The sequence below is a fragment of the Fusarium pseudograminearum genome, chromosome 1 (assembly GCF_000303195.2).
Source record: "Fusarium pseudograminearum CS3096 chromosome 1, whole genome shotgun sequence".
Taxonomy (NCBI): domain Eukaryota; kingdom Fungi; phylum Ascomycota; class Sordariomycetes; order Hypocreales; family Nectriaceae; genus Fusarium; species Fusarium pseudograminearum.
This window is the reverse complement of record NC_031951.1, coordinates 7,813,745-7,832,133: the sequence shown is the minus strand read 5'-3', so window position 1 is coordinate 7,832,133 and position 18,389 is coordinate 7,813,745. Positions and strand designations below refer to the sequence as shown.

General features: G+C 47.5%; 5 protein-coding genes across 5 annotated transcripts, besides 1 other annotated feature; 2 read left to right on the top strand and 3 right to left on the bottom strand.

Moving 5' to 3' along the window:
* Nucleotides 1–471: 471 nt before the first annotated feature.
* On the bottom strand, nucleotides 472–3,239 carry FPSE_06870 (uncharacterized protein; the record flags this gene model as incomplete). The annotated part of the gene is made up of 11 exons (XM_009259988.1): nucleotides 472–507; nucleotides 564–766; nucleotides 884–951; nucleotides 1,011–1,428; nucleotides 1,465–1,498; nucleotides 1,684–1,865; nucleotides 1,922–2,060; nucleotides 2,109–2,128; nucleotides 2,385–2,524; nucleotides 2,845–2,947; nucleotides 3,182–3,239. 11 exons carry the CDS (start codon nucleotides 3,237–3,239, stop codon nucleotides 472–474), a joined length of 1,401 nt encoding a protein of 466 aa, XP_009258263.1.
* Nucleotides 3,240–7,496: 4,257 nt separating this feature from the next.
* On the top strand, nucleotides 7,497–11,511 carry FPSE_06869 (uncharacterized protein; the record flags this gene model as incomplete). The annotated part of the gene is made up of 2 exons (XM_009259987.1): nucleotides 7,497–8,892; nucleotides 8,945–11,511. The coding sequence occupies 2 exons, from the start codon at nucleotides 7,497–7,499 to the stop codon at nucleotides 11,509–11,511; spliced, it is 3,963 nt and encodes a 1,320-aa protein (XP_009258262.1).
* Nucleotides 8,388–8,433: a microsatellite.
* A 478-nt stretch (nucleotides 11,512–11,989) lies between the features above and the next one.
* FPSE_06868 (uncharacterized protein) lies at nucleotides 11,990–13,310 on the bottom strand (the record flags this gene model as incomplete). The annotated part of the gene is made up of 3 exons (XM_009259986.1): nucleotides 11,990–12,174; nucleotides 12,228–13,155; nucleotides 13,215–13,310. The coding sequence occupies 3 exons, from the start codon at nucleotides 13,308–13,310 to the stop codon at nucleotides 11,990–11,992; spliced, it is 1,209 nt and encodes a 402-aa protein (XP_009258261.1).
* A 1,603-nt stretch (nucleotides 13,311–14,913) lies between these two features.
* FPSE_06867 (uncharacterized protein) lies at nucleotides 14,914–15,977 on the top strand (the record flags this gene model as incomplete). Its single annotated transcript, XM_009259985.1, has 2 exons — nucleotides 14,914–15,028; nucleotides 15,079–15,977. 2 exons carry the CDS (start codon nucleotides 14,914–14,916, stop codon nucleotides 15,975–15,977), a joined length of 1,014 nt encoding a protein of 337 aa, XP_009258260.1.
* A 203-nt stretch (nucleotides 15,978–16,180) lies between these two features.
* Nucleotides 16,181–18,050, bottom strand: FPSE_06866 (uncharacterized protein; the record flags this gene model as incomplete). Its single annotated transcript, XM_009259984.1, has 4 exons — nucleotides 16,181–16,879; nucleotides 16,932–17,285; nucleotides 17,344–17,731; nucleotides 17,794–18,050. The coding sequence occupies 4 exons, from the start codon at nucleotides 18,048–18,050 to the stop codon at nucleotides 16,181–16,183; spliced, it is 1,698 nt and encodes a 565-aa protein (XP_009258259.1).
* Nucleotides 18,051–18,389: the final 339 nt, after the last annotated feature.

Genomic DNA, 18,389 nt, shown 5'->3' with positions numbered 1-18,389 from the left:
GGGGAGATAGCTGACGACCTTGTCATGTATCGCGGGGTGAAGGGAGCCTCAACGGAAAGATAAACCGGAATGGGAATAGTTGCAGTTGATAAGACATAGTGGCGGTTCTCCCCCGCTTTCGACTCTGGATCTCGTGATGGAGACGTCTTAGTGGATGATTTGATTTTTGACAAAAGAGGTAATTTTAACCTGGATACCAAGATGCGATAGGCAAAGCATGATAAGATTATCAGTCATCAGTTATTCGATGCCACTTCGATATGACACATTTACATATAAATCACGGCAGATTGATCATGCAGTTGACTATTAAATTGACGAGATTTTTTCCTAATTGGGATAATATTCTGCTATGGAACATGCCAAGAACACCATCTTTGAGTATGGGGTATGTCAAGCCCTTGTTTGAAGCTATGTCGTCGGTCATGTACTATCCCAGACTACGATACTGGTTGTTAATTTTAACCTCGTTCACTTAGATCCCAGATACTGAGCTATACCAACTATCTATCCATAAAAGAGTCTTACTACAGCGTGTTCATCAAAATTCATTACTACTATACTATGTCTCTAGCTGTACTACTCATTGTTGTAGCAGTTAATCCCCCATCAGTACCCGACGTCTGTGCAATGTCGCTTTTGTTAATCGGCACAAGAGAGCGATCGACAAACACAGGTCCGCTACTCGCATCTGACGAGGCTTCGGTTCCTTGTCTCATCCGAGGGAGGATATATTGGACAAGCTGATTTGTAGGGGGGCCACAAGCTACCATAACACCAATGTAAAGTTCAATATTTCCCAAAACAACAGTTGCATGCGTAGAGTTATCTATAAGAACCTGTCAATACATTTTTCGTGGCGCAACCGCTGAAATAGACGTACCTGTTACCCTCGGAATAGGAAGGATTTTTAACTGCATCACCAGCCGGACAAGACTGACCACAGTGAGGCTGGTATCCTATTAGTCGTTGCTGATTACTTACAACCACACAATGCACGGAATACTTACAAAATACCCATGCCAAACATACTTATTACTTTGATCTTTTGACGTTGTCTTAGCCCGATATTGTAGAGTTGCGTCATTGGTAAAATGAGCATCCATGTATCCAGAACAAAGCTCACCGCCGTGTTCGCCAAGCCAATCTTGAAATTGACATTATAGGTCTGGAAACTGGTAGTTAAATCTGCCCCACCAGCCCATATCTTCCCTACAGAGTTTCCCAGTGTAAGGTTGAGGACAACGATGACTATCGTTGACACCGAGTTAAATGCTATCGTCAACCAGACCATAATTCTGAATTTATCGTCGGGGAATATCCGTAGGTAGAAAAATAAAATCGAGTTTTTGGCTGCAGCAAGACCTGAAATGGAAGTCATCTGCCAAATAAACATGTGCTGCAAGATTGTCAGAGCAAGACCTTTTTCTGAAATCCAAGTAAGTGTCAATGTCAAGAACACACCTTGAGGAGACGGAGTAGCTTGCCAGTTCCGCTGCTATAAAACAATGCTAATAACCCAAAGCCATCATCGATCCCTGTGGTTAAAGGCCAAGTTAGAAACAGAGCCTGTAATTAGAACCTGAAATATAAATCTCACCAAGTAATATAAACACAGTGGTTGGTATCATAAGCAACTACTGGTATTAGCGAGATGACAAAGTAGAGAGATAGAATACATACAAAGGCTATCATAGCCCACGTATCATCAGGTCCCCAAGGTGTTTTGACGATCAATCTAGATGCTACGCGCAAAAACACGAATGTGAAAGAGAACGATGCAAAGACGATGATGATATACCGAAACATCTGGCGGTCGTCTTTTGTGGAAACGTTGCATATTGACGCGACAGCGCCCTCGAATTCTAAGGGTTGAGTTGTGTTAAATATCGTCAAGACCTGCTAGTCGAAACAAACTTACCAAGTCCTTCTTTTAGTGAACAAACCTTGTTAACACAATATGTTACACGAGTTTTCATGCTTTTGTTCTTGCACACATCTTGCACCGTCTGGTTGGAGCCACCGCTGTTGAATGCTTCAAGCGCACACGGTATCTTGTTCTACATGTCAGAGCAAATTGGAAACAAAACAAACTACGCTTTACTTACTGCACATTGCGGTATATCAGCTGTAGATACAGCCGCCGTAAAAGGCGACAGAAACACCACGTAGAGCAGAAATGATACTCTCATGGTTGGTGGTCGGATCTCACATCAGGTTTGGAGGGCAACGAATGGTATGAAATGATGGGAAGGGCATGAAGCAAGAATGATTTCACTATAAATACTGGGGTCACACAAGATCTAGACCCGATTTAAGTTCACTTTCCAGGAACGGTTGGCGTTTTAATACTCTCAGCCGAGGAATGTTTGCGGATGACTTACATTCCTTACCGGAATTTTCGCCCGGAAGGCTTAAAGGAGGCACGGAGGCAATGGCTGCGGTGGGACTCGCAAACACCTGGATCGTATGCTGGAATGGGATGGATCTGAGGGTTAAGCCATTGCGTCTTGCGAGGTCTTTACTGTTAGCAAGCCGCATTTAGACTGCGGTCCATGTGACTAGATGAGATATGACTGGAAGAATATCTATCAAGTTTACTACCAGATAGGAAGTTTCATGAGATGTATTAATAGAATTAAGTGAATTACCCCAACTACAGAGACTTTAAGGCAACAAGCTGCACGCCCATTTCGATGTATGGACGGTGTTTATAACAAACTCCAAGAGTTCAGTACAGAGATATGTTGCACATGTTTTGGACTCCGACTCAGCAGTAGAAGAAACGTGCTTCTTGGTCCTTTCGATCAGCTGAATAATGGATATGTGCAATACGTTACTTACAACGATGAAGACGTGACAGCCAGTGCCGGGCAGAACCCACAGACCATAGTCGAAGGATCTAAGGGTTGCGGTGATACTTCGGCTTCAAATTCGCAGAGCAGATCTATAGATTAAATGATGTCAGAGTGTTGTATCCGCTACTGTGTCGACATGCCATCAATGATGACTGGTGGGGGCAAACCCAATACAGGCGGATGTTGAGCGATTCAATTGTCACGCATGGATCATCAGGAGAGTCCCAGTTCCTCCTAACAATTAATGTTTCAAACCTAGACCATAACCTCTAACTGAGCTCCTACCCAGACCGCGTGTCCAGGTTTTCTCTGTAACATCTTACGTCGAACGACATTGAACTTGACAGGGATGGTGCGGCGTGTGGCAATCAAGACGTCCATGTGTTTGGTGCCTTTGTAGAGTGAAAGTTATGGCAAGAAAAATGAAAAGTGGCCAAAGGGAATGAAAAGAAGGTTTCATAGCATCACGGGTTTCGATTCAGTGACGAGCGGGTTGTGACGGTAGATCAGTCAAGTTGATTCTGTTAAGGTCTTCTACTGAAATAAGAGCGTTTCTCCCACAACAAGTCCAATCCCGGGTGACGCAATTGGTTAGCGTGTCAGACTTTTACGAGCTACATAAGTAGCAACAGTAAATCTGAAAGTTGCGAGTTCGAGTCTCGCCTCGGGAGTTCTTTTTATTTTTTATTTCTAATGCTCATTATGATCTCTAAGATGAGAGGAATCGATTGCGATAGTTTTTGGAGTGTTGCGACATCTGTGGCGTGAGCTATGATCGATTGAAGTTGAGTGTGGTGGTGGTGAGTGGCCAGGTTGGCCCCACATTTCAATGACCGCCACATGTAGGAGTTCTTTTTATTTTTCATTTATAACTGCCATTGTGTTTATTATGATGAAATGAATCGAATAGTATTGTTTTGAGAGTCATGCGATATCTGTGGCGTGAGTTATGGTTGATTGAAGTTGAGATGTGTGGTGCGCTGCCAGGTTGACCACAAATGACCACCATGTATCAACTGGATGTCTGCAATAACGAGATAATTTGGAATTCAATGTGATAATTGATTAAATACAACCATACGGTATGTAAAAGACGTACTGTGCTGTTACAGGAATTTTGCTGGGGCGGGTGATGCTGCAGTGGCCTCAGAGTCATGATCAAGTCGTTTGTAACCATATGGGCAGTTCATATACCATACAGGCAGATAGAATAAAACCACAGCGATGATTTGAAGTCACGATTGGTAGACGTGTTGGAAAGAGTTTAAAGGGTTGACGATGTTAGTATTGTTAGGTTGCGGAGGACAATAAGCCCCATGAACCAAGGGCTATGAACAGGCCTCTAGATATATTCGTTCTGGTCTATCTAGTACCTAAAGATATACTGTAAGCTCAAGTGGTTTCTAGCTACTCTGAATCTTTGTATACAAGTCCAGTATATCCAGCCATGTGTCTCGGTTTGATGATACGCAGGTGTCGGACCAGAGAGCCTATCGAAAAGTCTATCAGTGTACAAAGGTTGAACAACTTCTCTCAGAGCTTTCACCTGGACCACGAAGACCTCTGTCGCAATGGTGCATCATGCTGTCATTTCAGCTTGCCACGGATCTCTTATTCTTCTGCGTGATCACCTGTGTCCAATTGTCTGCCCCAACTACATTTGCACAGCCATGATTACAGCCTGGTAGTCTCCATCCCATTCAACTGATCAGTCTCTACCTAATACAGACTCGTGTAGAGTCAGATGTGTCGTTGCAGCTGACTAAATTACCGCCGAGCTGTAAGGACCTTGGGGTCTTGTAAGCGTGACACTTGTCCTTCGGACTAGATATCTCCATATTGGATAAGTCCTCAACACTAGGCTGACTGGCTATACCATACACCGATTCACCCAGCAATAGACCGGTTTATGCTGAGTTCCTCCACTTAGTCGTCGTATGCTCGGCGCAGCAAACAGTAGTCTGACAGCTGTTGTCACTGCCTGGCCCTCAATTATTTTGCCGAGAAATACGATTCTCCATGCACTATTTTGCCTAGAGAAGGCAATGTCTTACGAATTCTCCATGGACAGGGCCGAGTCCGAACCCGAGAGGCCTCGCTGCTGTTGTTGCTGCGCCACATTTTAATGTGGCGTATCGCCGGTGGCGCATTACGTTGAGGTTATCACGGGTTGAACCGAGGCTTTCGAAATTCACCGTCTGAACAGAAATGACTATGTAGCGAGTCGCTAGTCGCTAGTCATATTCTGCGGGTCTTCAGCTATGATGTTTCTGCGAATTGTTGAGAATATGAAGCGGTGTGGAATTCGGGACGTGGGAGCTACAGGGTAGAGTTCGGATTTTGTGGTAGCATCTCCAGTTCACTATATCCCATGTTGTCAACATCTTCGCGTCTGTTTAATTTAATATATGTTCAGTTCAGATTATAGGTGTGCTCTCAAGTTATTCGTTCGAACCTTGATTGTGCATCTCACTTAGATGTGTAATGTGACAATGGACAGCATGTGAGTATGGTAATTCGTTGTCACTGCGCACAGCGTTGTTCAATCACCGCCTAGACTTCAATGAAACTCGCAATCTTTGGGCTATGCACATCTCACTTGACGCGCATCAGAGCGCCCAATTTTTGCATTACTACCGAGATCATAGTAACACGCCCATGTCGAATGCTTTTTGCCATAGAGCGACGCGTCCCTAAGCCCGCAAAACGCGTCAAACGAGCCTCGTTCGGTAATTGACATCACGAGTTTCCAGCCAAAGCTATCGCCACGAACAAAGTCTCATGAATCATTTACTCCAATATACAGATGAGCTCCCTCACTAGGCACTACGCGTGCACCACTGCCGTGACCACTTTGACAATGCCTCGACACTGCCTCAAACTATCTCTCACAAAGCAAGACCCCAATGAATCTCCTTCTCAATAGAGAAAAGCCAAACGCATCAATACTCACATCCGATATGCTATACCGTACGGAGCACTGCTTACCCGCCGGTGGAAAAAAGTTCTCATTGACGTCATGGAACGCCGTCGGACGCCAAGCAAGAAAAGGAAGCTCCAAGAGATATAGAAATGGAGGGTTAATTATGCAGGCAAAATTAAGCTTATCCATAGGAAAACAGGGGTTCACCAACGGCATTGAATTACAGGATCGGACAAAGTTGTGGTTGCAGGATTGTTTAATTTGGGTTGAGCATGGACCCAGTCTCTGGTAGATTGCATGTTATGGTCGGCTTGTGATTTGTTATTTCGCCATTGATGAGACGAGGGAGGTTTAGTTGCAGCTTGCACTGCCTTGATGCTTGACTCGATTGTTGGGTTCTTTGCCTTGGCATCGGGAAAGATGAGATACCGAAGGACAAAGAGGTAGCAAAAGGATTAGCTCAATCATGGTTCTGCCGTGATTGCCAAGATCCAACGGGGAAGAGCCCGATGCGACATGGCCTGTAGCCATTTCCACCATCTTGTTTTTCTTGCTTTTTGCATTTTCGCATCGTGACCTTTTCCCTACAGCACACCCTCACAACGCAGAGTCGAACGGTTAATGGTGGCACAGATCTGGTGATGATGAGATGAGTTGGTGAATGACTTTGGCGTGTTTCTTTCGGTAGTGGACCAATCCTGTTTCTACACAATTCACCGGTTATTCTACTGGCTGAAAAAGTCGTACCGCATGGGCTTGGGTGGGGGGGAGCGACACCAGTAGAGTAATCGATCGACAAAGGGGCTATGCTTGAGAGTCAAAGTCAAAAGACGGTAGAGGTGACTGTCACAAGGAGCATTTGAGAGGTTGAAGGTATTTCCCTCTATCAACTTTAAAAACTGGAACCGACATTGAGATTCATTGTAGGGGATATCGCCTCCGAGGCATCCCATTGCGCCCCTATAATTCGTGTCATAACAAGGGAATTGGAGGAGATCTAGCGTGGATGGGCGGTATTAAGCTTAAAAAACGAGGCTTAGACAATGACGGAATGGAGTTACTTTGTGGAGGTTTTGGGGGGTGGGGTTTCCCTGGAGATTGAGATTGGATTGGATGAAGAGGAGATCAACTTGTTTTTGTGATTTGAGACCGGGTTAGGTGTGACATGGCGGTTAGGGAGAAGCCTTGGCAATGGGCAGAGATGGTCGATGAGGCAAAGCATACCTAGACTTTAGTTTCAATCCGAGGTCATTCAGACTTGTAATAATTCCTGACGTAGCACCCCAAAAGATGACCAACTTTTGATTACTACCTATGTTTTGTTCCGTAGATGCCTACGGTGAGATATAAGCACTTGACTCTGCACTGGAATCACCTCAACGCACAGAGACTACTCCCGACTCCCCCCTGTTCGTATACCAACCTAACCGCCAAGGTCTAGCTCGTTTGGAAATATCAAAGCAATTATTTCGTTTCGGGCCCCATCCAACGCCAATCATTTCTCGCCGCCTAGATCTTGGCAGGCCTCGTGGCTGTGGCTGTGTACGGGAAGTGTATTTTCACTCCCCGGTCAATATCGCCCGGGGTTTACCTGATCAGCTCTCCCAATATCTTGGCTTTTCTCCTTCTCTATTTCTCTTTCAATCTCGAATTTCACTGTCCAACACAAGATAATTCATCCATGAATTGATTGTCTGAAAATACCACATTCAATCATGGATTCAGACGCCCCGGCCAAACGCCCGAGGGCCCCTACAATTACAGTTGACACAGCTGCTGTAGACACAACCCACTCACCCGGTAAAGCTCCAGTGCGATCGCCCGCCCGTTCTCTTTCAACCAACTCTCTTTCATCAATCACCACATCACCACCTAAACGAACAACCACTAACAACTCCCCAGGAATAGATTCCATCAACGCATCTCCATCTCCTCTAGACGACACAAACACCCTCGCCGTCCCAACATCAAAGTCACGCGCCGAATCATGGGCTTCTTCGTCTCCCTCGACCAAAATAGGTACCGACCACGAACAAATATCCCGCGATGTCGAAGCCCTGCGAAAAGGCGACCAGCAGGAAATCCTCAAAGCTGACCCCGGTGAAGAGGCTCACTTCATTGTCGAGAACAACCCATTCGCCTTCTCCCCAGGACAGCTTTCGAAACTCATAAATCCCAAGAATTTGGCCGCCTTTGTTGCCCTTGGTGGACTACCAGGCCTGGAGAAGGGTTTGAGGACAGATTCGAAAGCGGGATTGAGTCCTGACGAGGGAAAGCTACAGAACCCGGTTTCCTTTGAAGAGGCGACTGCGACAAAGGAAGGATTCAAGGCTTCGCCAACGGCAGATGTGATACCATCGACAGAAGCTCATGATGAGACCCACGCAACAGCCAAGGATGCCTTTCCCGACCGCAAGAGAGTTTACGGTGCCAACCGCCTCCCCGAACCGAAAGCAAAGTCATTCTTCCAACTCGCATGGATCGCTCTACAAGATCACGTTCTTATCCTTCTCTGTATCGCTGCCGTGGTCTCGCTAGCTCTGGGTCTGTACCAGACCTTTGGCGCAACACATCACGAGGGCGCCAAGGTTGAATGGGTCGAGGGTGTCGCCATTATTGTCGCCATCACCATCGTCGTTGTCGTCGGCGCCGCAAACGATTGGCAGAAGGAGCGTCAGTTCCAGAAGCTCAACCAGAAGAAGGAAGACCGTATCGTCAAGGTGACACGCGCCGGTAAACCCCAAAACATTTCTATCCATGACGTTCTCGTCGGCGATGTGATGCTTCTGGAGCCCGGAGATGTCATTCCCGTCGATGGTGTCTTTATCTCTGGCCACAACCTTAGCTGCGACGAGTCTTCTGCCACTGGAGAGTCTGACCTGATCAAGAAGGTTGGCGCGGACCAGGTTCTTCACGCTCTTCTCAACGAGCCTACACCACAGCTCAAGAAGCTTGACCCATTCATCGTGTCCGGCGCCAAGGTTCTCGATGGTGTTGGCACGTTTCTTGTCACTGCTGTTGGTGAACAGTCAAGCTATGGAAAGACAATGATGTCTCTTCGCGATGACCCAGGTCTGACGCCTCTTCAGGCAAAGCTCAACCTTCTCGCTGGTAAGTGCTAATCGGGTCAAGCAACCCAACACCCATATACTAACTGTAGCAGGTTACATTGCCAAACTTGGTAGCGCCGCTGGTCTTCTTTTGTTTGTGGTCCTCCTCATCATCTTCCTGGCTGGTCTTCCCAACAACGACGATTCGGGCGAACAAAAGGGTCAATCCTTCCTACAGATCCTCATTACCTCCATCACTGTCATTGTTGTCGCTGTCCCCGAAGGTCTTCCTCTCGCTGTAACTCTCTCTCTCGCCTTTGCGACCAAGAAGATGACCCGCGAGAATAACCTGGTGCGACATCTTCAATCATGTGAGACTATGGGCAACGCCACTGTTATCTGCTCCGACAAGACTGGTACTTTGACCGAGAACGTCATGACTGTTGTCGCTGGTGCTTTGGGTCTTCGCGGCCGTTTCGCCTTTGGTGATTCATCTGTTGACAAGTCTGAGACCTCTTCACCGTCAACTCCCACCGTCGAAGGAGCCGAGAAGAGCGAAACCATTCCTCTGAACCAGTTTTCCGACAAGCTTGACCCTGAATACAAGGAACTCTTGAAGACTGCCGTCACTGTCAACACAACCGCCTTTGAGTCTGACGAGGGCTTCGTCGGCACCAAGACTGAAACCGCTCTTCTCGACTGGGCTCGCCGTTACCTCGGTCTCGGACCTTTGGCTATTGAGCGCTCAAACCACCCCATCACGCAAATGTTCCCCTTCAACTCCCAGCGCAAGTGTATGGGTGCCGTCGTCCAGATCCCCGGTCCTACAAAGGATAAACCCAAGCACCGTCTTTTCATCAAGGGTGCTTCCGAGATTGTCCTCGGCGAATGTACCACCATCCTTGGCGATCCTACTCAAGGTCCTTCTACCGAGTCTCTGTCCGATAGCCACAAGGACGGCATCAAATCTGTCATCACCAGCTACGCGACGAACTCCCTTCGTACCATCGGTCTTGCATACCGCGACTTCGAATCCTGGCCTCCTGTCCTGACTCTCCGCCCCGAAGATGAAGCCAATACCGACATCGACCTCACTGATCTTGTCCACAACCTCACCTGGATGGGTGTTGTTGGTATCCAGGATCCTGTCCGAAAGGGTGTTCCTGAAGCCGTCATCGATTGTGGTATCGCCTCTGTGAACGTCAAGATGGTTACTGGAGACAACGTTGAAACAGCCCGCGCCATCGCACTCAACTGTGGTATCCTCACCGAGGCTAACATGTCTGAGCCTAATGCTGTCATGCAAGGAGTCGACTTCCGCAAGCTCACCGAAGCAGAGCGCTCCACTGTTGTGAAGCAGCTTCGCGTTCTTGCTCGCTCCAGCCCTGAGGATAAGCGTGTCCTTGTCAAGACTTTGCGCTCGTTGGGTGAGATTGTCGCTGTCACTGGAGATGGTACCAACGATGCTCCCGCTCTCAAGGCTGCCGACGTCGGTTTCTCCATGGGTATCACAGGAACAGAAGTCGCCAAGGAAGCATCTGACATTATCCTTATGGACGACAACTTCTCATCTATTGTGGTCGCGCTTGGTTGGGGACGTGCTATTAACGACTCCGTCAAGAAGTTCCTCCAGTTCCAGCTTACCGTCAACATCACCGCTGTCGGTGTGACCTTTGTCTCTGCTGTCTCCGATGACGAGCAAAAGTCCATTCTCAACGCCGTTCAGCTTCTCTGGGTTAACCTCATTATGGATACCTTTGCTGCCCTTGCCCTTGCTACGGATCCTCCCACTGGAAGTCTTCTCCACCGCACACCCGAGTCGCGTACCGCCCCTCTCATTACCACCACTATGTGGAAGATGATCATCGGTCAATCGATCTACCAGCTCATTGTGTGCTTCGTTCTTTGGTTCGGTCGCGATCCTATCCTTGGTTACTCCGAGACTGAAGTTCGATCGCTCATCTTCAACATCTTTGTCTTTATGCAGATCTTCAAGCTCATCAACAGTCGACGTATCGACAACAAGCTCAACATCTTTGAGGGTCTCCACCGCAACCATCTCTTCATGCTCATGATGACAATCATGGCAGCTGGTCAAGTCATCATCATCTTCTTTGGCGGTGATGCCTTTGTCGTGACACGTCTTAACGGCGTCCAATGGGGAATCTCTCTCGTTCTCGGTTTCATGTCCATCCCCGTTGGTGTTCTCATCCGTCTGTTCCCTGATGAGTGGTTCGCCGCCATGGTCGACGCCCTCGTCAAGCTCTGGCCTAGCTGGATCCGCTTTTCGCGCAAGAAGAAGGACGAATCTGAGGAGGAAGGCCAGCTTGCCACTGAGAAGCAGCTCGAGGGTTACGACATGGACACAGCCCTCCTTGGCATCCGCGATGATCTCGAGTTCCTGAAGCGTGTTCGCGGTGGACGAATGACCGCTCTCAGCGACGCCATGGAACGTTCCCGCGAGAAGATGCGTGAGAAGATGCGCCGCAAGCGTTCCGATTCTCGCCCACGAAGCAAGCTCCGCAGCCGCCGCGGTTCATCACGATCATCCAACAGACCTCCCATCTCACCCATGATGTCCGTCGTGGGTATGCCCGGTATCGTGGCTGCCAGTGTAGCAGGTCTTCAACCAGGACAAATGGGCAACGGCAACGATAACCCAGATACGCGACAAGCGTAGTGCGTGTGTTTGTTTTACATCATCTTTATTCTTTTATGCTCCATTTTAGAGATTGAACGCGTGTGCTGCTGCATATTTTGAGATTTATAGTGTACGAGTTCGATCAGAGCAATCTCTGTTTTTTAATTGTGTGTATGCCAAAACAAAGTCATTATAGAGTGTATGTTAGGAGTTTGGTGGCGGTCTGAAATGCAACGGAACGGAACGTCATAGTCTGAGCGAAATATCTTTACATATTAATAAGTACAAAAACATGTGTGTATACTCAAAAATTGCCTTTTTAGTTGTACCAACCACCAAATGTGTGTATACTCAAATCTGTTGGCCTTTCTACTGGGTAGCAGAAATGTTGACCTCCTAAGTCTTAGGTTACAAAAATAAATAACCTAAAGTGCATAGTCTAAGTAGCATAAGATGACCTACTAATTTCGTCTCTTATGTTCTCAGCGGCCAATTTTTCTGATACCCTGAGGCCTTTCTAGTGTCCACCAACCTCATAAACCCGCATGTCGTGTTCGTCAACAGAAAAGACGATGTCTTGTTGTAAACATACTCCTTTCATTTGGAAGTCCCTGTGTTGCTGTTGGAACAGTGTTGTAAAATCCAGGGATGCTCTGCAATTTGATCGAGTGGCAATCGTTTCTCGGGGTCTAGAATCAAGAGCTACCACCTGTCAGTATATAGATCCTGCTATAGTGGCTAAAGAGAACATGCACTTTTGATAAGGTGTTTTGCCTTTGAACTTATGAAATCTGGTATCTGCATGTCTGCTCTGGCGATTCGTCGTTGTGTCCTGACTGGCGTATCTTCGAATGGTGGCACTCCAACCAGAAACTCGTAGGTCAACACCCCCAAGCTCCAAACGTCGACCTTCTCGTCATAGAACCTGCCAGCATCTACTGCACCTAATTTGATCATCTCAGGAGGCAGGTAGTCTAGCGTGCCGCACATAGTCTCTCGCCTTTTGGAAGGTGAATGGACACTCCAGCCAAAGTCGCTCATCTTCAGCTCATCATGCATACCTACAAGAATATTCTCAGGTTTAATATCTCGATGAATGATATTCTTTCGGTGCAGATATCGCAGCGCTGATACGACTTGAGCGATGAATCGGGCTGCCTTTCTCTCTGTAAATCGGGTTTCTTTTTGCAGTTGTTTGTAAAGTTCGCCTTTAGCGGCAAATTCAAGGACGAGAATGATTCGTTTACTGTCGTGGAAATAGCTGTACAGTTGGACGATGTTGGGGTGACGGAGGTTGGTCTGGATCTCGATTTCTCGGCGCACCTGACTTTCCATTCGGCTTTGTCGTAATTCAGTCTTGTAGAGAACTTTGAGGGCGCAGATGAAACCTGAGCTGCGCTCCCGTGCGAGATATACGCGACCGAATTTGCCTTTTCCCATCGGTCGCCCGATTTCGAACATGCCAAGGTGAAGGTGCTTGTAGAGCGTAGCACTTTTCGTAGCTAGAGGACTAGATGATTTTGTGGGGGGCTTTTGAGGAGATGAAGGCGATAGTGAGTTTGTATCTTGGTCCTGATGGGGAGTCGGTGCGGCTACTCTGTCTGCAACGACAGGCCCTTTGACAGGAAGCAGACATTTCGGTTGAGCAGGTCCAGGAACGGGTTGTGATTGTGGGATCTTGGTCTGTATGCTGAGTTAAGCAGGACCTCCTTACTGGGGGATATATGGGACCATGGGCAAACCTTGGGTAAGCGTTTACTCTGGGAATCCCCTGATTTGTGATCAATGGACAGGCGGTTAAAGTGCTCTTCAAACGTAGGAGAGTCGTCTGCGGCCATGGCAGGGTTAGATGCGTGCTGTGAATATCGAAGAAAGCAAGGCTATTGTTGTAACCAAGTCCAAGGGCGGTGACATGTGACAAGAGTGAATCGTAGGTAGTAATAGAAACAACGAAGCGGCAAATGCGGGAACAGTAAGTAAACAAGTAGCTATGTATTGATCTGTTTTTATATGTGGTGGTGACACAGGATCACGTGCATGTCGTGCAATTGCAGCAAGACTATACGATAAATGTCTGCCTATTGATATATAGAAAGTGTGAAATCCAGGGCCATTGAAAGCTTGACATGATTTCTGAGATATGTCGAGTATGTCCATCTAGCTATAAAATGATGCTTGTCGTTGTTACGTGATGAGGTTTGTTAAGAGAGAGAAGAAGAGAGAGAAAGACAGGAAAGTTAGATGGGGATCAAAGAGTCCGGGGAGATTTTTAGCGCCAAATGTCAACAACCCTGGCGGAAAGCGAATGTGCTGATTGGCATTTCGATGCTGATTAGCTCCACGCCAAGTAAGGGTAAGTATCTATGTATCCGTGTATGCAGTCAGCCTGTCAGTATCAGGCTGGACCATCCCGTCCACGTTATCTCTTGCGATACCAAGGCATTAGCTTCGTGTCCATGACGAACCGGAGCACGTTCCTTTTACGGCCCGCTGTTTGGTGGCAGATCCGGGTCCTCCCGGCTGACACTCCGAACAGATGGTAGGGCTGTAGGTGTTTCTTCTAGTTCGGTCGGGTTATTGAATCTAATAGGTATTTAGAGACAATATTTATTAATAAGCCCTAGAATATGCTCAGTGTCATGTCTTTTGTGGCAAGAATACGATATATCAGCAGCTCACTGCGGCTTGTAGAGTCATAGGATTACAAATTACGAATCCTGTCTGACATTGTGCAACATGAGTGACGTGAGTGATGCAGTGAGTGTACAGTATCTCCTTGGTCTCAACTGGCTCGATGTGATACTTGCTATCGGGGTTCAGTACCCGGCCTCTTGCATGCGGCGCAATATCAGTTCAGTTTTGGACAGGTGTGGCTGGCAGTTCCCACTCTTATGGGAAAGGTAGTGTTTCGAGGTTGGTATTTACTAACCGCGATATCTAAGCGAGACTCGCATATCTAAACTTGATTCCATTCTTTCTTACCATTGCGTTTTTTCACAATTACAAAGGATTTGCGGCAAGTTCTCACATCAGCGTATGATGCCGTGGGGGAAGCAATCGGGTGCAGCCCGGACCATACATAGAGCAACCATCGAGATGGGCTGACTTGGAAACTCTTTCTACCGCTGGGCAAAGATCTACGCGTCAGCAGCAAGTACCGGGTAAGCTAAATTTGGTGCGAGTGTACCCGACTTCAGTAAGACGTATGCCGTTGATCCCGTTGGATTTTCCAATGGTAATGAACTTGTATTGCGTGATAGCGGGCGCTCAACTAACATAATCACATGTATATCAGCCTGGATACAACTTTACGGCACGGCGCAAAAGAAATCAACATTCATGCTGTCCCCCCCTCTAAAAGGCTTGACCTTGCGCAAAGTCCCCTTTCTACGCCCGTGACCCTGATTCAGCTTGCATGACATTGGTCGACTGTACCTAACTATGCAATCTACCGAGTCGTTCCGGCCGTTACCCACTCGTTCTGATGTCTCCGAGTCCGTAGAGGACCCCAACGAGAGACGCAAGATTCAAAACAGGATTGCTCAAAAGAAACATAGTGTGACATTCCACCGCTCGCACATGTATGTCAACTAATAAATCTCCCAGGACAAAAGATGAAGCGGCGAATTGAAGAGCTTGAGACCAAAGTCAACAACCAATGCCAAACGTCGAATTGGACCAACCACGCACCCACAGATTCCTGCCAAGAACAGCAATTCCTTGACAATGCAGACTTTGGACTGATGATAGATGATGATTTGCTATACCGTGAACTCTCCGCCAGCCTCGACGGTGCGGGATTAACCGCTGTGGCTCAAATGCATGATTCTCCACGACCGAATCAGCAGCAAAGACTTTCGGTTTCGGGCATGCATAGCAGCCCGACCTCCTCCAGCAGCGTTGCACAGCGAGGCCTTGCTATCAACGCCGATCAGAGCTCAGCTCCCAACCCTTTGAGCTCTTTATCTTTAGTTCCTGGATCGACAGAAGGGAGTCTTCCAACTCGACAGCAAGATAATCTGTGCAGCCAAGACCTCCGCGACATGGTGCCCGAGGAGAGAATGAGTCGTATTCTCAAGGTTATTCAGGATGCGGGCTACAAAGACATGGATTCATTCATGACAGAGTATTATGTCAGGGATTTCGATGCTTCGTCACACGTCAGCGCCGTCCAAAGGCAGAGTCGAAGTCGACGGTTGCGAGGCTTCTTGGAGCAGCTACGAGTCGGTGCAGAAAGCTGGTCTGACTATGAAGCACATGATTACCAACACGAGATATCTAAATCAGCCGAAGCCATATACGCCAGAGAACTCGATGTCTTCAGCACCACCACTCTCGGAGAAAATGCTTCTTTCCAAGGACTGGCCAGCTTGTATCGAGTGCTGCAGAACACCGTAGGGTCAGATATTGAGAACCATCTCCGACACGAACAGTCGATGATGCAGAGACAGGTTAGTGGGATAGTTCACCGCCTAGTATATACCTTCAATCCAGCTCAATGCTAACAAAGTCGATGATACAGCTCCCTCACCTCTGGTCTCTGATATCCGAGCTTTCCGGCCACCATTCGTCAGGAGAGAAATTGAGTTGGCGCACGGTTTCAACTGTCATTGCACTACTACAAGCCTCCCGTATGTCGCAAAGTTGATGTAACTATATTGATGGACATGGGAGCTAGATCACTAGAACTCTGAGCTAGAAACTAGAACTATAAAGCTGACTTGCACATTCTTCCGTCCTCTGCAATGGACCAAATCTCGCTACCTACTCCTTTTGGAACAAAGAAGAAATGATCGGGGTCCCATTTCTGTTTTACCTTCAATAAATCCTTGTAGTTATCTCCCCAAAACACATCTTGATAGTTCGGTTGCCGAAAGTCAGCCTCGTTCGCATATGCGCCACTACCCGGCGTGACTGCTTCGACCTTGGGCATAATGACATTTGTCATGAGATCTTGCAGTTTGATCATATCATGCCACGGTTTAGTAAAGTCCCATGGTGTACTTAAAAGAGCGTGAACAAGTGTGCTACGCCACGCGGGATGGACCGAGGTAGTCGCTCGCGTACCATATGGCCCAACATCGGTGGCTACACCAACCCATGTGACACCCTTGTTTGTGACCTGTCTCAAAGTCTCGGTGAAGTTGGGTACAACACTGCGGGGAATCAAACGGCCACCGTATTGCTCGAAACCCACACGGATCTTACCGTATGGAAGAGGACCAAGGAATTCGTTATAATGATCGTAGTATGTTTTAGACTCTTTATATGTAACATCAAAGTCGACATGTTTGGATATAAGAGACGATACGAACGGTTTCATGATTGCCTTGACCTGAACTTCAGTTTTGTTGTAGGCCGTCAAGGGCGCAATGATGAACGATGTGTTTGTGATGATGTGAATAACCTGTAGCACAAGGTAAGCATATGATGCCAGTCATCGGAGGACATTCACCTACCATAGTTCCAGCTTCCACCATGTCCTCCAGGGTGTCTTGAAAGACTTGTATCCCGGCCCAAAATGTTTCCTCCGAGTTTGTATCAGTGGAGAATGAAAGCGAGGCACCGCTGGTGATGGCACCAGGATGAGCCTTTACTGTCATGGATATAACGACACCAAATGTGCCGCCTCCGCCCCCGCGCAAGGCCCAGAATAAATCCGAGTTCTCATCTTTATTTGCCGTTAGAAGCTCGCCTTTGGCCGTTACTACCTCCCATGAGAGAACATTATCAACACTTAGACCAAAGCTTGTGGAAAGTGCAGAATGGCCACCTCCCTGAGAGTAGCCGCCAGCGATACCAACGGTAGGGCACTATCACTATCAGTCAGATACTTGCTGTGTATATATAATGTGACAGAAAAAAGCTTACCTCGCCACCAACAACCACAAGCCCACGACTTTTGGCTGCTTCTAGGACCTCAAATCCCTGGACACCGGCACCCAACTTGACAGCATTACCTGTATAAGTATCATCGCCCCAATCCACGAACTCGATATTTTTGAGGTGGTGTGTCCACACGCCAAGCGCGCCGGTGCCTGTTGAGCGACCCAGATAGTCATGGCCAGTGTTGCGGATAACGAGGCGAATATGCTTTGCACGTGCGAAAGCTATCGCCTTCTGGACATCGGAAGTTGTCTTAGCAGCGATAGCATAAGAAACATAGTTGCCTAGCTCGCATGGACGAATCCGTGGTTGAAATGGGTCGCAGCTTTGATTGGCAAAAAATGGAGCCATCACTGATGAGGACGAGGCAAAACTACGTCCATGTTAACTAGTTTAGGACTTCATTTGTGTCGTAGAAGGAATTATGTGACTTACTGAATTGTAGCGTTCTGCCACTGTTCCCTCAGAGATTGACATACGTCCCCCTTAAACGTCGGGTCATGGCATGGCGCACCAAGAGGGACAGTCTTGATAAGGTTCCCTGAAACGGAGGTGTTTAGGGCTTTCCATTCCGCCGCCGAAGGCCAGCAGTCGTCGCCAGGAAAGCATTTACAATCGGCTGATGGGTTCGCAATGGTTAAAGACGAAGTTCCCAGAAGAACGGGCAAACATCTTGACGGCGAGAGCTTCATTACTAAAGTATGCAGCAATTATATCACCTTGGGAAAAGAATACACTGGCAGCTCTTGGTAACGAAAGTCGGTCTGAGAGATAGATATATAGAATGTTATGTTGTATTGCGTGAGCACTTACGTGATGATATTTTGGATGATCAACATAGGCTGATTCAGAGTATTGGATATGAGTCAGATTTACGTCAAAGTCAGGGTTCAATTAACTCATAGATAACGCAAAAAATAAGCATGCACTATAACCTTCTGCACCATACAGACTGGAACATGATAAGAGCACAATAAGTCATCCAGCGGAGCGAACGTAAGCGTTGTAGCCCTCTCCATAGACTCACGCAA